This window comes from Oncorhynchus gorbuscha, linkage group LG08 (assembly GCF_021184085.1).
Source record: "Oncorhynchus gorbuscha isolate QuinsamMale2020 ecotype Even-year linkage group LG08, OgorEven_v1.0, whole genome shotgun sequence".
Taxonomy (NCBI): Eukaryota; Metazoa; Chordata; class Actinopteri; order Salmoniformes; family Salmonidae; genus Oncorhynchus; species Oncorhynchus gorbuscha.
In genome coordinates, this window is record NC_060180.1 from 63785991 (window position 1) to 63807328 (window position 21338).

General features: G+C 42.2%; 1 protein-coding gene across 2 annotated transcripts in view; it reads left to right on the forward strand.

Moving 5' to 3' along the window:
- LOC124041975 (retinoic acid receptor RXR-gamma-A) overlaps window positions 1-18254 on the forward strand; it is a 30002-nt gene extending 11748 nt beyond the window's left edge. Inside the window, exons 2-10 of one of the 2 annotated variants that reach the window (XM_046360202.1) lie at window positions 800-1102; window positions 6669-6816; window positions 13947-14126; window positions 14320-14480; window positions 14688-14817; window positions 15079-15211; window positions 15645-15736; window positions 15990-16095; window positions 17756-18254. In XM_046360202.1, the coding sequence (XP_046216158.1) occupies window positions 1073-1102; window positions 6669-6816; window positions 13947-14126; window positions 14320-14480; window positions 14688-14817; window positions 15079-15211; window positions 15645-15736; window positions 15990-16095; window positions 17756-17903 (1128 nt within the window). In that variant the 5' untranslated portion in view covers window positions 800-1072 and the 3' untranslated portion in view covers window positions 17904-18254. Of the gene's footprint in view, window positions 1-799; window positions 1103-6668; window positions 6817-13946; window positions 14127-14319; window positions 14481-14687; window positions 14818-15078; window positions 15212-15644; window positions 15737-15989; window positions 16096-17755 lie in introns of those variants that run through there. The other variant, XM_046360201.1, reaches the window with a different exon arrangement.
- The last annotated feature ends 3084 nt before the right edge of the window (window positions 18255-21338 follow it).

The window sequence follows — 21338 nt, forward strand, 5'->3', positions numbered from 1 at the left end:
TTATTTTGGTCATAGAGAAAAGCTCTATGATGTCGCCCTATCATCCCTCTAGCATCCCTGTAACATCCCCCTGACATTTCCTCATGTTGATGCATAATGTGAATATGACCTTATAAAGCTCCTATGAATGATCAGATCAGTGTAGCCTGTCTCTGCACTGACCTTTTGGGCTATTCTGGTGATATATGGAAGTCCCTTATGCAGGTTTTCCCCATGCACTGACCCCCAAGCGACCAGCTACATCAGGCTACATCAGGTCCATCACAGTGCATTACCAGCTGGATCAGTGATGAGGTTAAATGGAGTGATGGACATTTTGGACCCCTGGCTGTCTACTCAAGCACCTCGTTTTGCTGTGAAAAGGGGCTGATGTGGGTCTAGTTGTTATTCTCTGGTCTGATTGGTCATCACACTGTCTGTGAACCAGAACCAAGGTCTTTTGCTGTAGTCATGAACATTCTATTTTCATATGGAATAGACTAGAATAGGTTAAGTTTTGGTTCTACACTGTAGATTTCTACCTGCAACATCTGAATGTTTCACTTTATTGATCCCTATGAAAACGGTTATCCTCTTTGAGGACAATATAGTTTATATAGATGACGGTCGAATTCACGAGGCACCAACTACATGACCTGGTCCAATAAGAAATGCTTGTTTTCAGTTGTAGCAAGCTTTTCTACGGTGTGCTCTAATGAATAAAACCCTGCTGTGTTCCATTCTGTTCTTTTATTGATTGCCGTGTCTCCTAACTCCTTCATTCACATCTCTGATTGGCTGTTTTTTGCTCTGATTACAGGTTCTTCTGTGCAGGTCTCACACCTGAGCTCCACCCCATCTCAGTCCCTCAGCACCATGGTGGGGCCCCCTCACCACCACCCCTATCACCACCACCATCATCATCATCACCACCCCTCCGTCATCAGTGCCTCTGTCAACCCCGGGCAGCCCCTCCCATCTCCCATGAGCACCCTGGGCTCGCCATTCAACGGGCAGGGCAGCTCGCCGTACTCAGTCATCACCTCGTCATCTCTGGGCTCCCCAAGTGTCTCCATCCCCCCCTACTCCCACCATGGGCTTCAGCACACTCTCCAGCCCACAGGTAAGGGTCAATGTATTCACACGCATAATAATTAGTTGCTTATATTTGTCCTATTTTTGAATTGGAAATGTATTTTTTTCATATCCCAACTCCCCCCTGAGACAGGGGCCATGACCAGGGCTCAGCCAATTATTGACAACGACCCTGGAGAAATTAGGGTTAAGTTCCTTTCTCAAGGACACATCAACAGATTTTTCTTCACTAGTCGGCTTGGGGAATAGAACCAGTGACCTTCCGGTTACTGGCCCAACACTCTTAACTTCTAGGCTCCCTGCCTCCTGGACAATTATTTATGCTCACGCCTATACACACACACTTGTTCAACACGAACACACTAAAAACACGAGAGGCCTTACAGCAGGTGAGCCGACCCACCAAAGTAGCTTTGGAACTACTGCATTGGATACATTGTTGTCACTTATATGAGTCTATCAATGCCCTAGCCTTGCATGCCAAGCTTCAAAGCCATCCCAATTGAAGGAGACTACTCTACACCCAGCTGACTAGCCTGGCCTGTTGTATTTCTAACTGTTTCTCTGTCAGAGCTGATACTACAGAAGTCTCAGACTCCTTAGTGGTCATCTGCATCCTTCTAACACAGTGGTCACCAACCCTTTCTGAGTCAAGATCACATTCTGAGTCAAGATCACATTCTGAGTCAAAATGCAGGTTGAGATCAACTGCTCAGAATAATTTTTACAGGGCTTGAAAAACATAAGCCTATGCAACGTTAACCTATTGAAAACAATACTGTAGAAATAAGGTTTGTGCAGTAGGCTATAGGCCCAATACGTTATCACTGCATATTGGCTTGGCTTTAATTGACCTGCCAATATATTGTTGTTCAGACCACTTTTTATATTATATTAAACAATTTGAGGTAGACAATATGATCACACCGGTAATAGATCAGTTGTTATATTACATGTGAGGCACAGCTGAGAGAGTATACATTTGCTTTTGATTTGTATGTTATTAGGCTGATGGTGCCTGTATTTGATTGTCTCAGAGGAGAGAGAACGCAGCATCCTGAGGGTCTACCTCCTAACGTTCCTCCGCTCTCCCTTTCCTCCACTGACCAAACAAAGACACCGTCTTCCAGCTGATAGTTACGCTCGAGTCGCACCGCATTATTTCTGCCTCATGGACAAATTCATGTCGTTACTTCAATGACCAGAGAAAGTGAAATATTCCTCGATATTAAAGAAGACCCAAGCCGCTGATAATAACAATGCAAGCCCGCCTATACACTTTCCTACTCATTCATTACAGCTGCAGTGTTGGTTGTAGCATGAGTGGAGGTAGGAAGAATGCACATTTTATGGCTTTATAAAACTGTTGACTAAAAAGAGTAAAAACTTCAACATGAACTCAGTCATAAAAACAGCAGCTCTTTGCTGTATTCGTCTCTCTGGCCATGGTTTTAAAAGTTTTGAAATCTCACAGTATCGACTTTGTTTTAGCTTCTTTTACACCTGCTACGTTACTTCAAACAGATTTGCCCTCCAAGAAGGCAGAGTTTGTACCTTCAGACACATGAAATGGTTCTAAATTGCAACACTTCACCTACCTGGCATGTAGGGCAGCTGAATCAGGTGCACCTACCGCCAACAGCCTGAGACAAATAAATACAAATAGGAACGCAAGGCTTCATTGTTAGGAATGCCTTGGAGATTGGTGACCACTGTTCTAACAGAACCTAGAAGGCTAGCCTGACCCCACCCACAGTGGGGTCGCTAAAAATGTATCCGGTTTTCAAGGGAAATTTTAAAAGCCTGTGACACAACTTCTGCTTTTGGATATTAACAAGGCAACACTATCTCAACATCTCCACATTTACTGGATTGGTTGACCAGTGCAGAGGAAAACCTCCCCTGACAGTTTTTTCTCTCTCGTCAGGACCAGAAAGAAACACAGCTCAGGCCTGCTACATTAGGTTAGCCTGACCCAGACTCATTCATGGCCACAGACTACAACTGAATCACTGCCCTAGAAATAGAACCTCATTCTATTCTGTTGCTCAATTCACTCGTCCCCACTCCATTAGTGAGACAGCGCTTCCACTTACTTCGAGTCCAAGTCTCAAATAGATAACAAATGGGGGAAATAGAGGCTTACTCTTGTGAATTTAAAAGTTAACATTTTATTCAGTTAGTTAAAAAACAAAACATTGCCGTTCTGTCCTGCATTAAATAGAATCTAGAATGTCTCCTTTTCTGACTGTTTTTTTGCCCAGTCCCTGCCTTTACCACTGGCTGGGCCTCTGCCTGCCCTAGAGGGGATGAGCGAATTGTATTTGGCTGTCCCACTCGGAGCTAACTGAGCTAAGCTAATGAGGCGTGATGGCTAGTGAGTCGGAGGGAGATATCATTGACCCAGCCTGCTAAGCTAAAGCCTTGGAGGCTAGCTAGCTAGCAGAAAATAGTACACAAATGGAAGTCATCTAATGACAGCTGTGCCAACAGGCTTCTGTAAAGCAAATAGGGACACATATGCAATAGTCAGATTCAGATCCATTTATTGCCAATAGGATGTTAAAATTGGATTTCTTCTTACCGCTAATAGTGCAGCTCCCTTTTGGTCTCAAAGAAGTAGACACTTTCAATGTGCCGGCACTTTCAATGAGCCAAGCAACAGAGAAATGTGTATAGAACAGTCTGTAGCATTAAGAGCACTGTGAATAATGTATAGGCTATATGAAGTATTCAACAAGGGCCCCATGGATGATATGTGTGGAGTGAGAGACATGGGATGTGGTATGTAGACTAACTATATAGGTCATCCGTGCATATGTTGCCTTTGTGTATGTGCGTGCGTGAGTGTGTGTGTGTGTGTCGACCCTGTCGCCTTTTAGTCTACAGTAGAGTACAGTACACAGCGGTAGGCCGACTAGGGGCCAGAAAGCTCTGTTACTACCCAAACACACTAGACCCAGGCTGGTCTCTTGACCTGCAATAGTCCCTTAACCTGTGTGTGTGCGTACACAGCAGTCTAGGTCCAAGAAGCTTCTAAACAGCTTCTACCCCGAAGCCATAAGACTCCTGAACATCTAATTAAATGGCTACCCAGACTATTTGCATTGCCCCCCGCCCTTTTACACCGCTGCTACTCTCTGTTGTTATCATCTATGCATAGTCACTTTAATAACTCTACCTACATGTACATATTACCTCAACTAACCGGTGCCCCCGCACATTGACTCTGTACCGGTACCCCTCTGAATATAGTCTCGCTATTGTTATTTTACTGATGCTCTTAATTTCTTGTTAATTTTATTTCTTATTCTTATCCGTATTTTTTGAAACAGCATTGTTGGTTAGGGGCTCGTAAGTAAGCATTTCACTGTTGTATTCGGCGCATGTGACTAATACAATTTGATTTGATTTGAGCATGCCTGTATAGCACAGCGCATACATCCCTCACTGTCAGACTAATGCAGTTTTAGGAGGATGTTCTCATTCTTAATGATCAGACCTGGGTTCAAATAGTATTTGTTCTATTTCGAATACTTTAGCTGGGCTTGATTGAGCTTATCTAGCACAATGGAACCAATGGAATAGTCCTTAAAGTGTAAACCCCGCCCCTCTGGCACTCTAGACAGGCTCAATAAAACTCAAAGTATTTCAAAGAACACAAATACTTCATGGTCTGGTAATGATCGGCAGGCAGCCTAGCGGTGGGCCGGTAACCGAAAGGTTGCTAGTTTGAATCCGAGAGCCGACTAGGTGAAAAGGTGAAAAGGGCACTTAAACCTAATCGCTCCAGGATCGGCATCTATAATGGCTGATCCCTGGCCGTGACCCCACTCTCTGAGGGATATGCAAAAAACACATTTCCATTTCACACCAACACTTGTACATGTGTAAAACAGGACAAATATAAGTAACCCCTATTAGACCTTTAGATGGCTCAGAGTGGCTTATAAAGTTTCCTTAAAGAGCAACTGAGCACACCAATTGGCACGTGTGTTTTTCTGTTGCTCATTTGAAAAACAAGTTTTCAGTCTTGGACATGTGTTTTCTGGCCGATACAGTTTGGTTAATGATGTTTGTCCCCCCATGAGACACTATAGATACGGGAGCCTATTTCACTTCCTCAAAATCCCCAGAATTAATCTAAGATAACTCAAGAAATCTGTCATTTATTTTGACGTTTTTGCACGATTTTATATCTAACCAAGGTGTTTGGTGCAGTAGTTCTCATGTAAAAGAAAATGCACAATGTGTTGTCTTATGTAAACAAAGTCGGAGCCTTACTGTCTATGCTATTGGATAGAGAGCCATCACCGCAGCTGGTCACCCCATGATAGTGGGCAAAGGGACATCGTCAAATGAAAACGCAACCTTCATTTACCCTTTGTAATGCAAAATCTTTCCAAACTCCGTTTTAGACCAGACTGACTTTATTACAAAAATTACCCTATTTAGACTTTATTGTCAATTTTGACACTATATTAACGGTTTATGACTCATATCAATACCACATAGGCCATTTTCAAAGGGATTAGTTGATTTTAAAGGCAGTCGCTCTTTAATGACCAACTACCTCCCTCTACTGCTCTCATGTGGAGCTGCATGTAACAGGTTTCAATTGAGTGTTTTCAGTTGAGTTCGATTCGAATTCAAACTGGTATCAACAGATATAATTTTGTGTCCTTCCTTAAGAACCTTGTGTCCATGTTGACTGTGGGTGTTTACTGAGAGTAAACATTCAAAGTGAACTGCTACTTCCTCACCTAGAGGGAACAGGTCACATGACAAAGGAAAAAACACTTCCTGTATGGTGGGAGGGGGAGGCAGAAAGGACAAGGGAGGAGTGAATACAAACACACGTTAGCACACCTGTGGGCTATTATGTTTGAATGATGCACATTGATTGACACGCGTGCATACACACAAATACACTGAGGAAGGCACTGACTGTGTAGCTAATGCATGGTTGAAATAGTACATAGCTCATCTGTAAATAGCCCATCCAATATACCTCATCCCCATACTGTATTTATTTATTCATCTTGCTCCTTTGCACCCCAGTATCTCTACTTGCACATTCATATTCTGCACATTCTACCATTCCTGTGTTTAAATGCTATATTGTAATTACTTTGCCACCATGGCCTATTTATTGCCTTAACTCTTATCCTATATCATTTGCACTCACTGTATAGAGACTTTTCTACTGTATTATTGATTGTATGTTTCTTTATTCCATGTGTAACTCTATTATTGTTGTATGTGTTGAACTGCTTTGCTTTATCTTGGCCAGGTCACAGTTGCAATTGAGAACTTGTTCTCAACTAGCCTACCTGGTTAAATAAAGGTGAAATATATATTTTTTTTTTAAATAGGGATGTTGTCATAGAAAGACTGACATAATACATCACTCAATGTGATCTTTGCTGAACCCGGAAGTGCTGAGTTCTGTCTTCAACAAAACTGGGAAGCTGCAAGTCGGTGACCTTTTACTTTTGACCTTTGTGATACAATGGGCAGTTGGCGAAAGTGAGACACCCACACACATTTCCCCATTAAGCCCCTCTCTGCTGTCGATGTCCCCCTCTCTGTAGATGAACTCTCTGAACAATGTGAGCAGCAGTGAGGACATCAAGCCTCCTCCAGGCCTGGCTGGACTGGGTCACATGAACAGCTACGGCTGCATGAGCCCAGGGTCCATGTCCAAGCACATCTGTGCCATCTGTGGGGACCGATCCTCAGGTAAAACACAACAGGCCCTAGACTAGACCATACTATAATGTAGCTGGTTACCAGACAAGACCATACTATAATGTTGCGGGTTACCAGACTAGACCACACTATACTGTAGATAGTTACCTGACTAGATTGTACTGTAGATGGTTACCTGACTAGACCATACTATACTGTAGATGGTTACCTGACTATACTATTCTGTAGATGGTTACTACACCAGACCATACTATACTGTAGATGGTTACCTGACTAGACCATACTATACTGTAGATGGTTACCTGACTAGATTATACTATACTGTAGATGGTTACTACACCAGACCATACTATACTGTAGATGGTTACCTGACTAGACCATACTATACTGTAGATGGTTACCTGACTATACTATTCTGTAGATGGTTACTACACCAGACCATACTATACTGTAGATGGTTACCTGACTAGACCATACTATACTGTAGATGGTTACCTGACTATACTATTCTGTAGATGGTTACTACACCAGACCATACTATACTGTAGATGGTTACCTGACTAGACCATACTATACTGTAGATGGTTACCTGACTAGACCATACTATACTGTAGATGGTTACCTGACTAGATTATACTATACTGTAGATGGTTACTACACCAGACCATACTATACTGTAGCTGGTTACCAGACTAGACCATACTATACTGTAGATGGTTACCTGACTAGACCATACTATACTGTAGATGGTTACCTGACTAGATTATACTATACTGTAGATGGTTACTACACCAGACCATACTATACTGTAGATGGTTACCTGACTAGACCATACTTTAGTGTAGCTGGTTACCAGACTATAATATATTGTAGCTGGTTACCAGACTAGACCATACTATAATGTAGCTTGTTACCAGACTAGACCATACTATAATGTAGCTGTTTACCAGACTAGACCATACTATACTGTAGCTGGTTACCAGACTAGACCATACTATACTGTAGCTGGTTACCAGACTAGACCATACTATACTGTAGCTGGTTACCAGACTAGACCATACTATACTTTAGCTGGTTACCCGACTATAATATACTGTAGCTGGTTACCAGACCATACTATACTGTAGCTGGTTACCAGACTATAATATATTGTAGCTGGTTACCAGACTTGACCATACTATATTGTAGCTGGTTACCAGACTAGACCATATTATACTGTAGCTGGTTACCAGACTAGACCATACTATACTGTAGCTGGTTACCAGACTATAATATATTGTAGCTGGTTACCAGACTAGACCATACTATAATGTAGCTGGTTACCAGACTTGACCATATTATACTGTAGCTGGTTACCAGACGAGACCATACTATACTGTAGCTGGTTACCAGACTTGACCATACTATACTGTAGCTGTTTACCAGACTAGACCATACTATACTGTAGCTGGTTACCAGACGAGACCATAATATAATGTAGCTGTTTACCAGACTAGACCATACTATACTGTAGCTGTTTACCAGACTAGACCATACTATACTGTAGCTGGTTACCAGACTAGACCATACTATACTGTAGCTGGTTACCAAACTAGACCATACTATACTATATCTGGTTCACCAGACTAGACCATACTGTACTGTAGCTGGTTACCAGACTAGACCATACAATACTGTAGCTGGTTACCAGACTAGACCATACTATACTATATCTGGTTCACCAGACTAGACCATACTGTACTGTAGCTGGTTACCAGACTAGACCATACTATACTGTAGCTGGTTACCAGACGAGACCATAATATAATGTAGCTGTTTACCAGACTAGACCATATTATACTGTAGCTGGTTACCAGACTAGACCATACTATACTGTAGCTGTTTACCAGACTAGACCATACTATACTGTAGCTGGTTACCAGACTAGACCATACTATAATGTTGCTGTTTACCAGACTAGACCATACTATACTGTAGCTGGTTACCAGACTAGACCATACTATACTGTAGCTGGTTACCAGACGAGACCATATTATACTGTAGCTGGTTACCAGACTTGACCATACTATACTGTAGCTGGTTACCAGACTAGACCATACTATACTGTAGCTGGTTACCAGACTAGACCATACTATAATGTTGCTGTTTACCAGACTAGACCATACTATACTGTAGCTGGTTACCAGACTAGACCATACTATACTGTAGCTGGTTACCAGACGAGACCATAATATAATGTAGCTGTTTACCAGACTAGACCATACTATACTGTAGCTGGTTACCAGACTAGACCATACTATACTGTAGCTGTTTACCAGACTAGACCATACTATACTGTAGCTGGTTACCAGACTAGACCATACTATACTATATCTGGTTCACCAGACTAGACCATACTATACTGTAGCTGGTTACCAGACTAGACCATACTGTACTGTAGCTGTTTACCAGACTAGACCATACTATACTGTAGCTGGTTACCAGACTAGACCATACTATACTGTAGCTGGTTACCAGACTAGACCATACTATACTGTAGCTGGTTACCAGACTAGACCATACTATACTGTAGCTGGGTACCAGACTAGACCATACTATACTGTAGATGGTTACCAGACTAGACCATACTATACTGTAGCTGGGTACCAGACTTGACCATACTATACTGTAGCTGCTTACCAGACTTGACCATACTGTACTGTAGCTGGTTACCAGACTAGACCATACTGTACTGTAGCTGTTTACCAGACTAGACCATACTATACTGTAGCTGGTTACCAGACTAGACCATACTATACTGTAGCTGGTTACCAGACTAGACCATACTATACTGTAGCTGGTTACCAGACTAGACCATACTGTACTGTAGCTGTTTACCAGACTTGACCATACTATACTGTAGCTGGTTACCAGACTAGACCATACTGTACTGTAGCTGTTTACCAGACTTGACCATACTGTACTGTAGATGGTTACCAGACTAGACCATACTATACTGTAGCTGTTTACCAGACTTGACCATATTATACTGTAGCTGGGTACCAGACTTGACCATACTATACTGTAGCTGCTTACCTGACTAGACCATACTGTACTGTAGATGGTTACCTGACTAGACCATACTGTACTGTAGATGGTTACCTGACTAGACCATACTGTACTGTAGATGGTTACCTGACTAGACCATACTGTACTGTAGCTGGTTACCAGACTAGACCATACTATACTGTAGCTGGTTACCAGACTAGACCATACTATACTATATCTGGTTCACCAGACTAGACCATACTGTACTATAGCTGGTTACCAGACGAGACCATAATATAATGTAGCTGTTTACCAGACTAGACCATATTATACTGTAGCTGGTTACCAGACGAGACCATACTATACTGTAGATGGTTACCTGACTAGACCATACTGTACTGTAGATGGTTACCTGACTAGACCATACTGTACTGTAGCTGGTTACCAGACGAGACCATACTATACTGTAGCTGGTTACCAGACGAGACCATAATATAATGTAGCTGTTTACCAGACTAGACCATACTATACTGTAGCTGTTTACCAGACTTGACCATACTATACTGTAGCTGGTTACCAGACTAGACCATACTGTACTGTAGCTGTTTACCAGACTAGACCATACTATACTGTAGCTGGTTACCAGACTAGACCATACTATACTGTAGCTGTTTACCAGACTAGACCATACTATACTGTAGCTGTTTACCAGACTTGACCATACTATACTGTAGCTGGTTACCAGACTAGACCATACTGTACTGTAGCTGTTTACCAGACTAGACCATACTATACTGTAGCTGGTTACCAGACTAGACCATACTATACTGTAGCTGGTTACCAGACTAGACCATACTATACTGTAGCTGGTTACCAGACTATAATATATTGTAGCTGGTTACCAGACGAGACCATAATATAATGTAGCTGTTTACCAGACTAGACCATACTATACTGTAGCTGGTTACCAGACTAGACCATACTATACTGTAGCTGTTTACCAGACTAGACCATACTATACTGTAGCTGGTTACCAGACTAGACCATACTATACTATATCTGGTTACCAGACTAGACCATACTGTACTGTAGCTGGTTACCAGACTAGACCATACAATACTGTAGCTGGTTACCAGACTAGACAATACTATAGTATATCTGGTTCACCAGACTAGACCATGCTGTACTGTAGCTGGTTACCAGACTAGACCATACTATACTGTAGCTGGTTACCAGACTAGACCATACTATACTATATCTGGTTCACCAGACTAGACCATACTGTACTGTAGCTGGTTACCAGACTAGACCATACTATACTGTAGCTGGTTACCAGACGAGACCATAATATAATGTAGCCGTTTACCAGACTAGACCATATTATACTGTAGCTGGTTACCAGACTAGACCATACTATACTGTAGCCGTTTACCAGACTAGACCATACTATACTGTAGCTGTTTACCAGACTAGACCATACTATACTGTAGCTGTTTACCAGACTAGACCATACTATAATGTTGCTGTTTACCAGACTAGACCATACTATAATGTTGCTGTTTACCAGACTAGACCATACTATACTGTAGCTGGTTACCAGACTAGACCATACTATACTGTAGCTGGTTACCAGACTAGACCATACTATACTGTAGCTGGTTACCAGACTAGACCATACTATACTGTAGCTGGGTACCAGACTAGACCATACTATACTGTAGATGGTTACCGGACTAGACCATACTATACTGTAGATGGTTACCGGACTAGACCATACTATACTGTAGCTGGGTACCAGACTTGACCATACTGTACTGTAGCTGGTTACCAGACTAGACCATACTGTACTGTAGCTGTTTACCAGACTAGACCATACTATACTGTAGCTGGTTACCAAACTAGACCATACTATACTGTAGCTGGTTACCAGACTAGACCATACTATACTGTAGCTGGTTACCAGACTAGACCATACTGTACTGTAGCTGTTTACCAGACTTGACCATACTATACTGTAGCTGGTTACCAGACTAGACCATACTGTACTGTAGCTGTTTACCAGACTTGACCATACTGTCCTGTAGATGGTTACCAGACTAGACCATACTATACTGTAGCTGTTTACCAGACTTGACCATATTATACTGTAGCTGGGTACCAGACTTGACCATACTATACTGTAGCTGCTTACCTGACTAGACCATACTGTACTGTAGCTGGTTACCAGACGAGACCATAATATAATGTAGCTGTTTACCAGACTAGACCATACTGTACTGTAGCTGGTTACCAGACGAGACCATAATATAATGTAGCTGTTTACCAGACTAGACCATATTGTACTGTAGCTGGTTACCAGACGAGACCATAATATAATGTAGCTGTTTACCAGACTAGACCATACTGTACTGTAGCTGGTTACCAGACGAGACCATACTGTACTGTAGATGGTTACCTGACTAGACCATACTGTACTGTAACTGGTTACCAGACGAGACCATACTATACTGTAGCTGGTTACCAGACGAGACCATAATATAATGTAGCTGTTTACCAGACTAGACCATACTATACTGTAGCTGTTTACCAGACTTGACCATACTATACTGTAGCTGGTTACCAGACTAGACCATACTGTACTGTAGCTGTTTACCAAACTAGACCATACTATACTGTAGCTGGTTACCAGACTAGACCATACTATACTGTAGCTGGTTACCAGACTAGACCATACTATACTGTAGCTGGTTACCAGACTAGACCATACTATACTGTAGCTGGGTACCAGACTAGACCATACTATACTGTAGATGGTTACCAGACTAGACCATACTATACTGTAGCTGGGTACCAGACTTGACCATACTATACTGTAGCTGCTTACCAGACTAGACCATACTATACTGTAGCTGGTTACCAGACTAGACCATACTATACTGTAGCTGGTTACCAGACTAGACCATACTGTACTGTAGCTGTTTACCAGACTTGACCATACTATACTGTAGCTGGTTACCAGACTAGACCATACTGTACTGTAGCTGTTTACCAGACTAGACCATACTATACTGTAGCTGGTTACCAGACTAGACCATACTATACTGTAGCTGGTTACCAGACTAGACCATACTATACTGTAGCTGGTTACCAGACTAGACCATACTATACTGTAGCTGGGTACCAGACTAGACCATACTATACTGTAGATGGTTACCAGACTAGACCATACTATACTGTAGCTGGGTACCAGACTTGACCATACTATACTGTAGCTGCTTACCAGACTTGACCATACTGTACTGTAGATGGTTAACAGACTAGACCATACTATACTGTAGCTGTTTACCAGACTTGACCATATTATACTGTAGCTGGGTACCAGACTTGACCATACTATACTGTAGCTGCTTACCTGACTAGACCATACTGTACTGTAGATGGTTACCTGACTAGACCATACTGTACTGTAGAGGGTTACCTGACTAGACCATACTGTACTGTAGATGGTTATCTGACTAGACCATACTATACTGTAGATGGTTACCTGACTAGACCATACTGTACTGTAGATGGTTACCTGACTAGACCATACTGTACTGTAGATGGTTACCTGACTAGATCATACTGTACTGTAGATGGTTACCTGACTAGACCATACTGTACTGTAGATGGTTACCTGACTAGACCATACTGTACTGTAGATGGTTACCTGACTAGACCATACTGTACTGTAGATGATTACCTGACTAGACCATACTGTACTGTAGATGGTTACCTGACTAGACCATACTGTACTGTAGATGGTTACCTGACTAGACCATACTGTACTGTAGATGATTACCTGACTAGACCATACTGTACTGTACCATAGTTTTTCCCCTTGACAAGTGACATGGTTTGGAAGATATTCCTTCCCTACTACTAGTATACCATACCACCTTCATCAACATAGCTACAGGAGAACTAAGCCAAAACATTTCCTTATGAAATGCTCCATCATATTATATCCCCTCACTAACAGCATTAACAGAATGATAACATCCAGAGAGAACCACACAACAACAGTTCATTTACATTAAGAGGTGATCTGATCGATACATTATTGATCTTCTATATATTCCATGTTCTTCCAGGGAAACACTACGGCGTGTACAGCTGTGAAGGCTGCAAGGGCTTCTTCAAGAGAACCATCAGGAAGGACCTTAGCTACACGTGTCGAGACAGCAAGCAGTGCCTGATCGACAAGCGCCAGCGCAACCGCTGCCAGTACTGCCGCTATCAGAAGTGTCTGGCTATGGGCATGAAGAGAGAAGGTGTGTGTGTGTGTGTGTGTGTGTGTGTGTGTGTGTGTGTGTGTGTGTGTGTGTGTGTGTGTGTGTGTGTGTGTGTGTGTGTGTGTGTGTGTGTGTGTGTGTGTGTGTGTGTGTGTGTGTGTGTGTGTGTGTGTGTGTGTGTGTGTGTGTGTGTGTGTGAGTGACTCCCATGTTTGTGTGTTCCTCTGCGCAGCGGTGCAGGAGGAGCGCCAGCGGGGCCGGGAGAAGAGTGATAATGAGGTGGAGTCTACCAGTAGTTTTAACGAGGATATGCCTGTTGAGAAGATACTGGACGCGGAGCTGGCTATCGAACCCAAGACTGAAGCCTGTATGGAGGCGAGCGCAGGCAACTCTGTAAGCACACCTCCCTCTGTCCATCCTTCCTCCCATCTCTCTCTCTCTCTCTCTCTCTCTCTATGGACAGATCTCCACTACGTCAAATCATATTCGTTGTCCTGAATGCTTGAGGTCACTCTACACATGTCTATTTGTTCCAAACTCACTGTCCTCTTTCATAGCTGATTATTGAATAGTCCATGTGTGTCTCTGTCTATCTGACAGAAGAACGACCCCGTCACCAACATCTGCCAGGCAGCAGACAAGCAGCTGTTCACCCTGGTGGAGTGGGCCAAGAGGATCCCCCACTTCTCTGAGCTGGCCCTGGACGACCAGGTCATCTTATTACGAGCAGGTAGACTCCAGCTACAGCACAGCAGATCACCATGCCTGTTCACACACCATAGACACCTATTGATTAATCTAGTGCATTGATGGAAATATTTTTCTATGAGTAGTGGTGGTAGAACAATACAGTATATTTTTGCACAGAGCTGTTTCCTTAGCACACCCTTACCCCTCTGGACACGTAGGTAGTTCTAGTCTCAACAACATAGTCACAATTCAAGTTAAACTCACCAGTTAACCACAGTGTGTTTTTCTCTCTCTCTGTTAGGTTGGAATGAGCTGCTCATTGCCTCGTTCTCCCACCGCTCTGTGACAGTGAAGGATGGTATCCTATTGGCCACGGGGCTCCACGTACACCGCAGCAGCGCCCACAGTGCCGGGGTGGGCTCCATCTTTGACAGGTCAGAGAAAAATACTTTAACAGTATAACCCCTTGACATGTGTAATATGGATACCATAGTAACGCATAGCCCTCGCCACAGGTGGCTGGTGGCTCCTTCATTGGGGAGGACGGGGTCATATTAATGGCTGGAACGGAATCACTGGAATGGTATCAAACACAGCAAACACGTTTCCATGTGTTTGATACCTTTCCATTCATTCCATTCCAGCCATTATTATAACCTGTCCTCCCCTCAGCAGTCTCCTGTGGCCTACACTATAGCTTTATCTTATGTAACATGGTTAGAAATATAGCCTTGGTATTTCTACAGTAGTAGAAATGTCTTTAATGATAGTTTGTTGAGCATCTATAGATGGAATTGCAAAATAAAGGGTTACCATGTTTTTTTCCCTTGACTTGTTTGTATTTTCATGCTGTGTTGTGGTCTCCAGGGTGCTGACGGAGCTGGTGTCTAAGATGAAAGACATGCAGATGGACAAGACTGAGCTGGGCTGCCTCCGAGCCATTGTTCTCTTCAACCCAGGTAACTACCATCATCATACAAGAGGCGGCTCGTCCAGGGAGGAAGCGGAGGATGGTCTTCCTCATTAATTTTAGCATTAAAGATTGTTGTCCAATTAGCTTATATTTTTTTAATAATTTAAAGTTTTTAACTCACCGACCACCATATATTCGACTTTAGAAATACATTAGAAATACACTTATAATATATTTCACATACTGTCTACTGTGTGCACAAGGGTAAGTTTCTGTCTATGAATGTTCTTTGCTTCCAGATGCCAAGGGCCTGTCTAATCCTACAGAGGTGGAAGCCCTGAGAGAGAAGGTGTACGCCTCACTGGAGTCCTACACTAAACACAGATATCCGGAGCAGCCTGGCAGGTCAGTCTCTCACAGTCACACTCTCCTTCAGTCTTATACATTTTCTGCTTCATTTGGGGCTGCATTCAATCCCTATTGTGGAAGTATCCCACGCTAAAATGTAAAGGACATTTCAGAATTAGCCCGACAAATTCAGCCTCTACCGTGAATGCAGTCTTTGCAAACGCGGGAACATTGCATTTCAATTTCAATCGAGCTATAACATGGATCTCCCACAACACAGATTTAATCCAATCCCTAGTCTCGGTAAATTACACACTCATACACACTAATGTCCAATCATTCAACAGTCTCATGTGTCTGACTCTTCCTACTGTATGACACTGCAGCTCTTTAAAATATCACACTTTACTCCATCCATATAGGCTCTAATTTTCCCATATTCCTTCTCCGCTAAGTCTGACTTAAAGACGATAAATCGTAATTCATCTTCATGGTTTGTGTATACCATTACACATTTACTCCACACACAGAGATGCGTACAAAGCTCTCCCTCGCCCTCCATTTGGAAAATCTGACCATAACTATATCCTCCTGATTCCTGCTTACAACCAAAAATTAAAGCAGGAAGCACCAGTGACTTGGTCTATAAAAAAAGTGGTGAGATGAAGCAGATGCTAAACTACAGGACTGTTTTGCTATCACAGACTGGAATGTGTTCCGATGGCATTGAGGAGTACACCATATCAGTCACTTGCTTTATCAATAAGTGCATCGAGGATGTCGTTCCCACAGTGACTGTACATACATACCCAAACCAGAAGCCATGGATTAAAGGCAACATTCGCACTGAGCTAAAGGGTAGAGCTGCCGCTTTCAAGGAGTGGGACTCTAACCCGGAAGCTTATAAGAAATCCCACTATGCCCTCAGACGAACGATCAAACAGGCAAAGCGTCAACACAGGACTAAGATCGAAAAGATTTGGCATGGGTCCTCAGATCCAGCTTCACAGCTGCACCATTGAGAGCATCCTGACGAGTTGAATCACTGCCTGGTATGGCAACTGCTCAGCCTCCGACCGCAAAGCACGACAGAGGGTAGTGCCAAGCTTCCTGCCATCCAGGACCTCTATACCAGGCGGTGTCAGAGGAAGACCATAAAAATTGTCAAAGACTCCAGCCATCATAGACTGTTCTCTCTGCTATCGCCTGGCAAGAGGTACCGGAGCGCCATGTCTAGGTCCAAGAGGCTCCTAAAACAGCTTCTACCCCCAAGCCATAAGACTCCTGAACAGCTAATCAAATGGCTACCCAGACTATTTGCATTGCCCCCCATGCTGCTGCTACTCTCTGTTATTATCTATGCATAGCCACTTTAATAACTCTACCTACATGTGCATAATTACCTCAATACCGGTGCCCCCGCACCTTGACACATAGACTCTGTACCAGTACCCCCTGTATATAGCCGAGCCTCTTGGACCTAGATTTGGTGCTCCGGTACCTCTTGTTATTTACTGCGGCTCTCTTACTTTTTTTTGGAGAGATTTTCTTAAAACCGCATTGTTGGTTAAGGGCTTGTAAGTAAGCATTGCCCTGTAAGGTGTTGTATTTGGCGCATGTGACAAATAAAATGTTATTTGTTAAGGCTTTAAAATTACACCCCAGACACGAGTAATCAATCCTCCCTCCTGCCTCTTATCTACTTTCTCCTGGTTAGATTTGCCAAGCTGTTGCTGCGTCTGCCTGCACTACGCTCCATCGGCCTCAAGTGTCTGGAGCACCTCTTCTTCTTCAAGCTGATAGGAGATACGCCCATAGATACTTTCCTCATGGAAATGCTCGAAGCGCCGCACCAGATCACATGACACAAGTCTTACCCATTGTAAATACCCCCTAAACCCAATTCCCAGATCCCGTACCCCGGAGTACAACTGCTATGAAGTCAAACTTGAGAGTTCTTCACTTGCATATTTTGTACCGAGCACAATTAATAATGTGAAAATAAAAAGTTTCTATTGGTATTTTAAGAAATGCAACACTGTCAAAGGTGAATTTTAAAGAGGATTTGTTTTTGTAAAAAGAAGAGTATTAATTATCGGATCTAGCAACAAATGAATGCAACATGAAGTCTTATTTTATTCAATGATGAACGGTATGAAGTACAATGTCACCAGAATAGAATATCTGTGCAAATAAAGAGACAACTTTTAACATAATACATTGCTTCAATTCTGGTCAATTCATTCTGTCAACCTTTATTCTCAACCTCTATTAGATTTTTATTTAAAGTGCAGTTACAAAACAGGACAACAAAGATAAATCACATTCTTTAAACATACTGTATGTAAATACAGTATGTACAGTTGAAGTCGGAAGTTTACATGCACTTAGGTTGGAGTCATTAAAACATGTTTTTCAACCACCCCAAAAATGTCTTGTTAACAGAACTATAGTTTTGGCAGTAATATTTCCAACAATTGTTTACAGACAGATTATTTCACTTATAATTCACTGAATCACAATTCCAGTGGGTCGGAAGTTTACATACACTTAAGTTGTCTGTGCCTTTAAACAGCTTGGAAAATTCCAGAACATTATGACATGGCTTTAGAAGCTTCTGATAGGCTAATTGAAATAATTTGAGTCAATTGGAGGTGTACCTATGGATGTATTTCAAGGCCCTACCTTCAAACTCAGTGCCTCTTTGCTTGACATTGTGAGAAAATCAAAAGAAATTTGGAGAAATGTCCTCTGGTCTGATGAAACAAAAATAGAAATGTTTGGCCATAATGACCATTGTTATGTTTGGAGAAAAAGGGGGAGGCTTGCAAGCCAAAGAACACCATCCCAACCGTGAAGCACGGGGGTGGCAGCATCATGTTGTTGGGTTGTTTTGCTGCAGGAGGGACTGGTGAACTTCACAAAATAGATGGCATCATGAAGAAGAAAAATATATGGATATATTGAAGCAACATCTCAAGACATCGGTCAGGAAGTTAAAGCTTGGTCACAAATGAGTCTATCAAAATGGATAATGCATACTTCCAAAGTTGTGGCAAAATGGCTTAAGGACAACAAAGTCAAGGTATTGGACTGGCCATCACAAAGCCCTGACCTCAATCCTATAGAAAATTTGTGGGCAGAACTGAAAAAGCGTGTGCCAGCAAGGAGGCCTACATACCTGACTCAGTTACACCAGCTCTGTCAGGAGGAATGGGCAAATATTCACCCAACTTATTGTGGGAACCTTGTGGCTACTTGAAACGTTTGACCCAAGTTAAACAATTTAAAGGCAATGCTGCCAAATACTAATTGAGTGTATGTAAACTTCCGACCCACTGGGAATATGATGAAAGAAATAAAAACTGAAATAAATAATTATCTCAACTATTATTCTGACATTTCACGTTCTTAAAATAAAGTGGTGATCCTACCTGACCTAACACAGGGCATTTTTACTAGGATTAAAAGTCAGGAATTGTGAAAAACTGAGTTTAAATGTATTTGGCTAAGGTGTATGTAAACTTCCAACTGTAAATACATAATGTGTAGGATGGGAGAAGAAACCTAGCAAAGATTTGAACAGAACCTCACTCAGTTAGTTTGTTATGCTATAAAATTGCAATAAACTCAATGGTATGTGGTAACATCATGTTCTGTGTCCTATTGTAATCTCCTTCCCATATGTGAAGTAACCTATTAAGAGAGAGCACAAGCAGCGTTGGAAAGCCTGAGTATGTAAAATGCGTGGAAAAGCTAAACAGTAGTGAGACATAGAACCACAGTTTATTTTATAATGTCAGTGGACCAACCAACAGCTCTCCCACTTGCCATACGTCATTTTGTGTTGCGTTAGTGAAATTGTCAAATACTATCTAATTATTCTCTTGAAATTAGAGACTTACCTCATAAAACGTCTAGGTTACACACAAAGTTGACGTGTGTCTCGTTTAGTATTACTCTTTTAAGTGACAAAATATGTAAATGCCATTCGGTAGCTATTTAATCTCTTTATAACACATATTTCATCCCAACAAGTCATTGCACATCTCCTTTATCGAGTATTTATTAAGTGTCCATTCAAGAGTGTTGGAGCAAAAAGAACAACTGCGGTCTGATTTTCATTAATTCATTCCAATGCCAGCCACCCTTTACAGCAACGATACTCAAATTGGGCCAGGAGTTCTTCCTTACTTTGCAAAAACTCTGGGCCCAAGTTATAGGCTATAATAATAGTAATATTAGTCCCATTTCACATGTATTAATATGCATGCATGAATTGGAAATGTACCCTCGGAGTGGTGTCACAGCCAGGGTATGCCATTATCAACGGCTACCCTGGAACAATTACGATTACGTGCCTTGCTCAAGGGCACATCAACAGATTTTTTTTACCTTGATGGCTCAGTGCTTAAAACATGCAACCTTTCTGTCACTGGCCCAATGTGTTAACTGCTAGGCTATCTGCCGGCCTATATCTCAGAGCCCAGAGATTTAATTTACCAGATCTCAAGGCCAAGACAAACTCCTGGCCCTATCCATAGTACCTGGCTTGAGTTCCACACTAAATGATGCCGTACAGTATAGCAGATCGTGGTTAGTTCATAGGAACTCTGGGCAGATCAGACTGTAACCATATTATTCTCGTCACCCACGGTGAGTCCAGTCCAGAGGAAGAGAGAGACAAAGGTCATGACTAACTGTGGAAGTCTTGCCAGCTTGTGTTCCTGTGCTCTGTAGGCTGACAGCTGGGTAGTATACTAGCCCATTAAGGCCTCTAACACAGCTCCTACAAACCACCTTTTACAAGACTCTGAAATCAAGGTGAGCTTGCTAACTCATTGATCATGCACTGTAGTATACCCCTCGTGTTGTACACAGACCTACTCAGAGAGATGAACGCCACAATAAAAGTGTGTTGAATGATTTACATTCAAATCACTGCACACTGTTCAGTTGCTACATTATCACTTAGATCCAGAGATTTTCCTGACCACATGATCTGACAAGGGAAAACCTTTAAGAGCCCTAGTACTAGCCAGAGATTACCTATTATATTGGCACTATCATATAGTTCTTCCTGGTTATAGAGTAATTGGTTTAGTTTAGTCATGATTGACCATGTTCCACTGTAAGGAACACTAGTCAGAATGTAGTTAAAATATCACAAAAAAATCTGTTATTTTTGTTATGTAATACAGTACTAATACATCAGTTCGAAGTTTGGGCCCTGAGAGTGAAAGCTTGATCAAACACTGTGGTACGACTACATGGTGAATCACAAGAACAATTCAACCTTT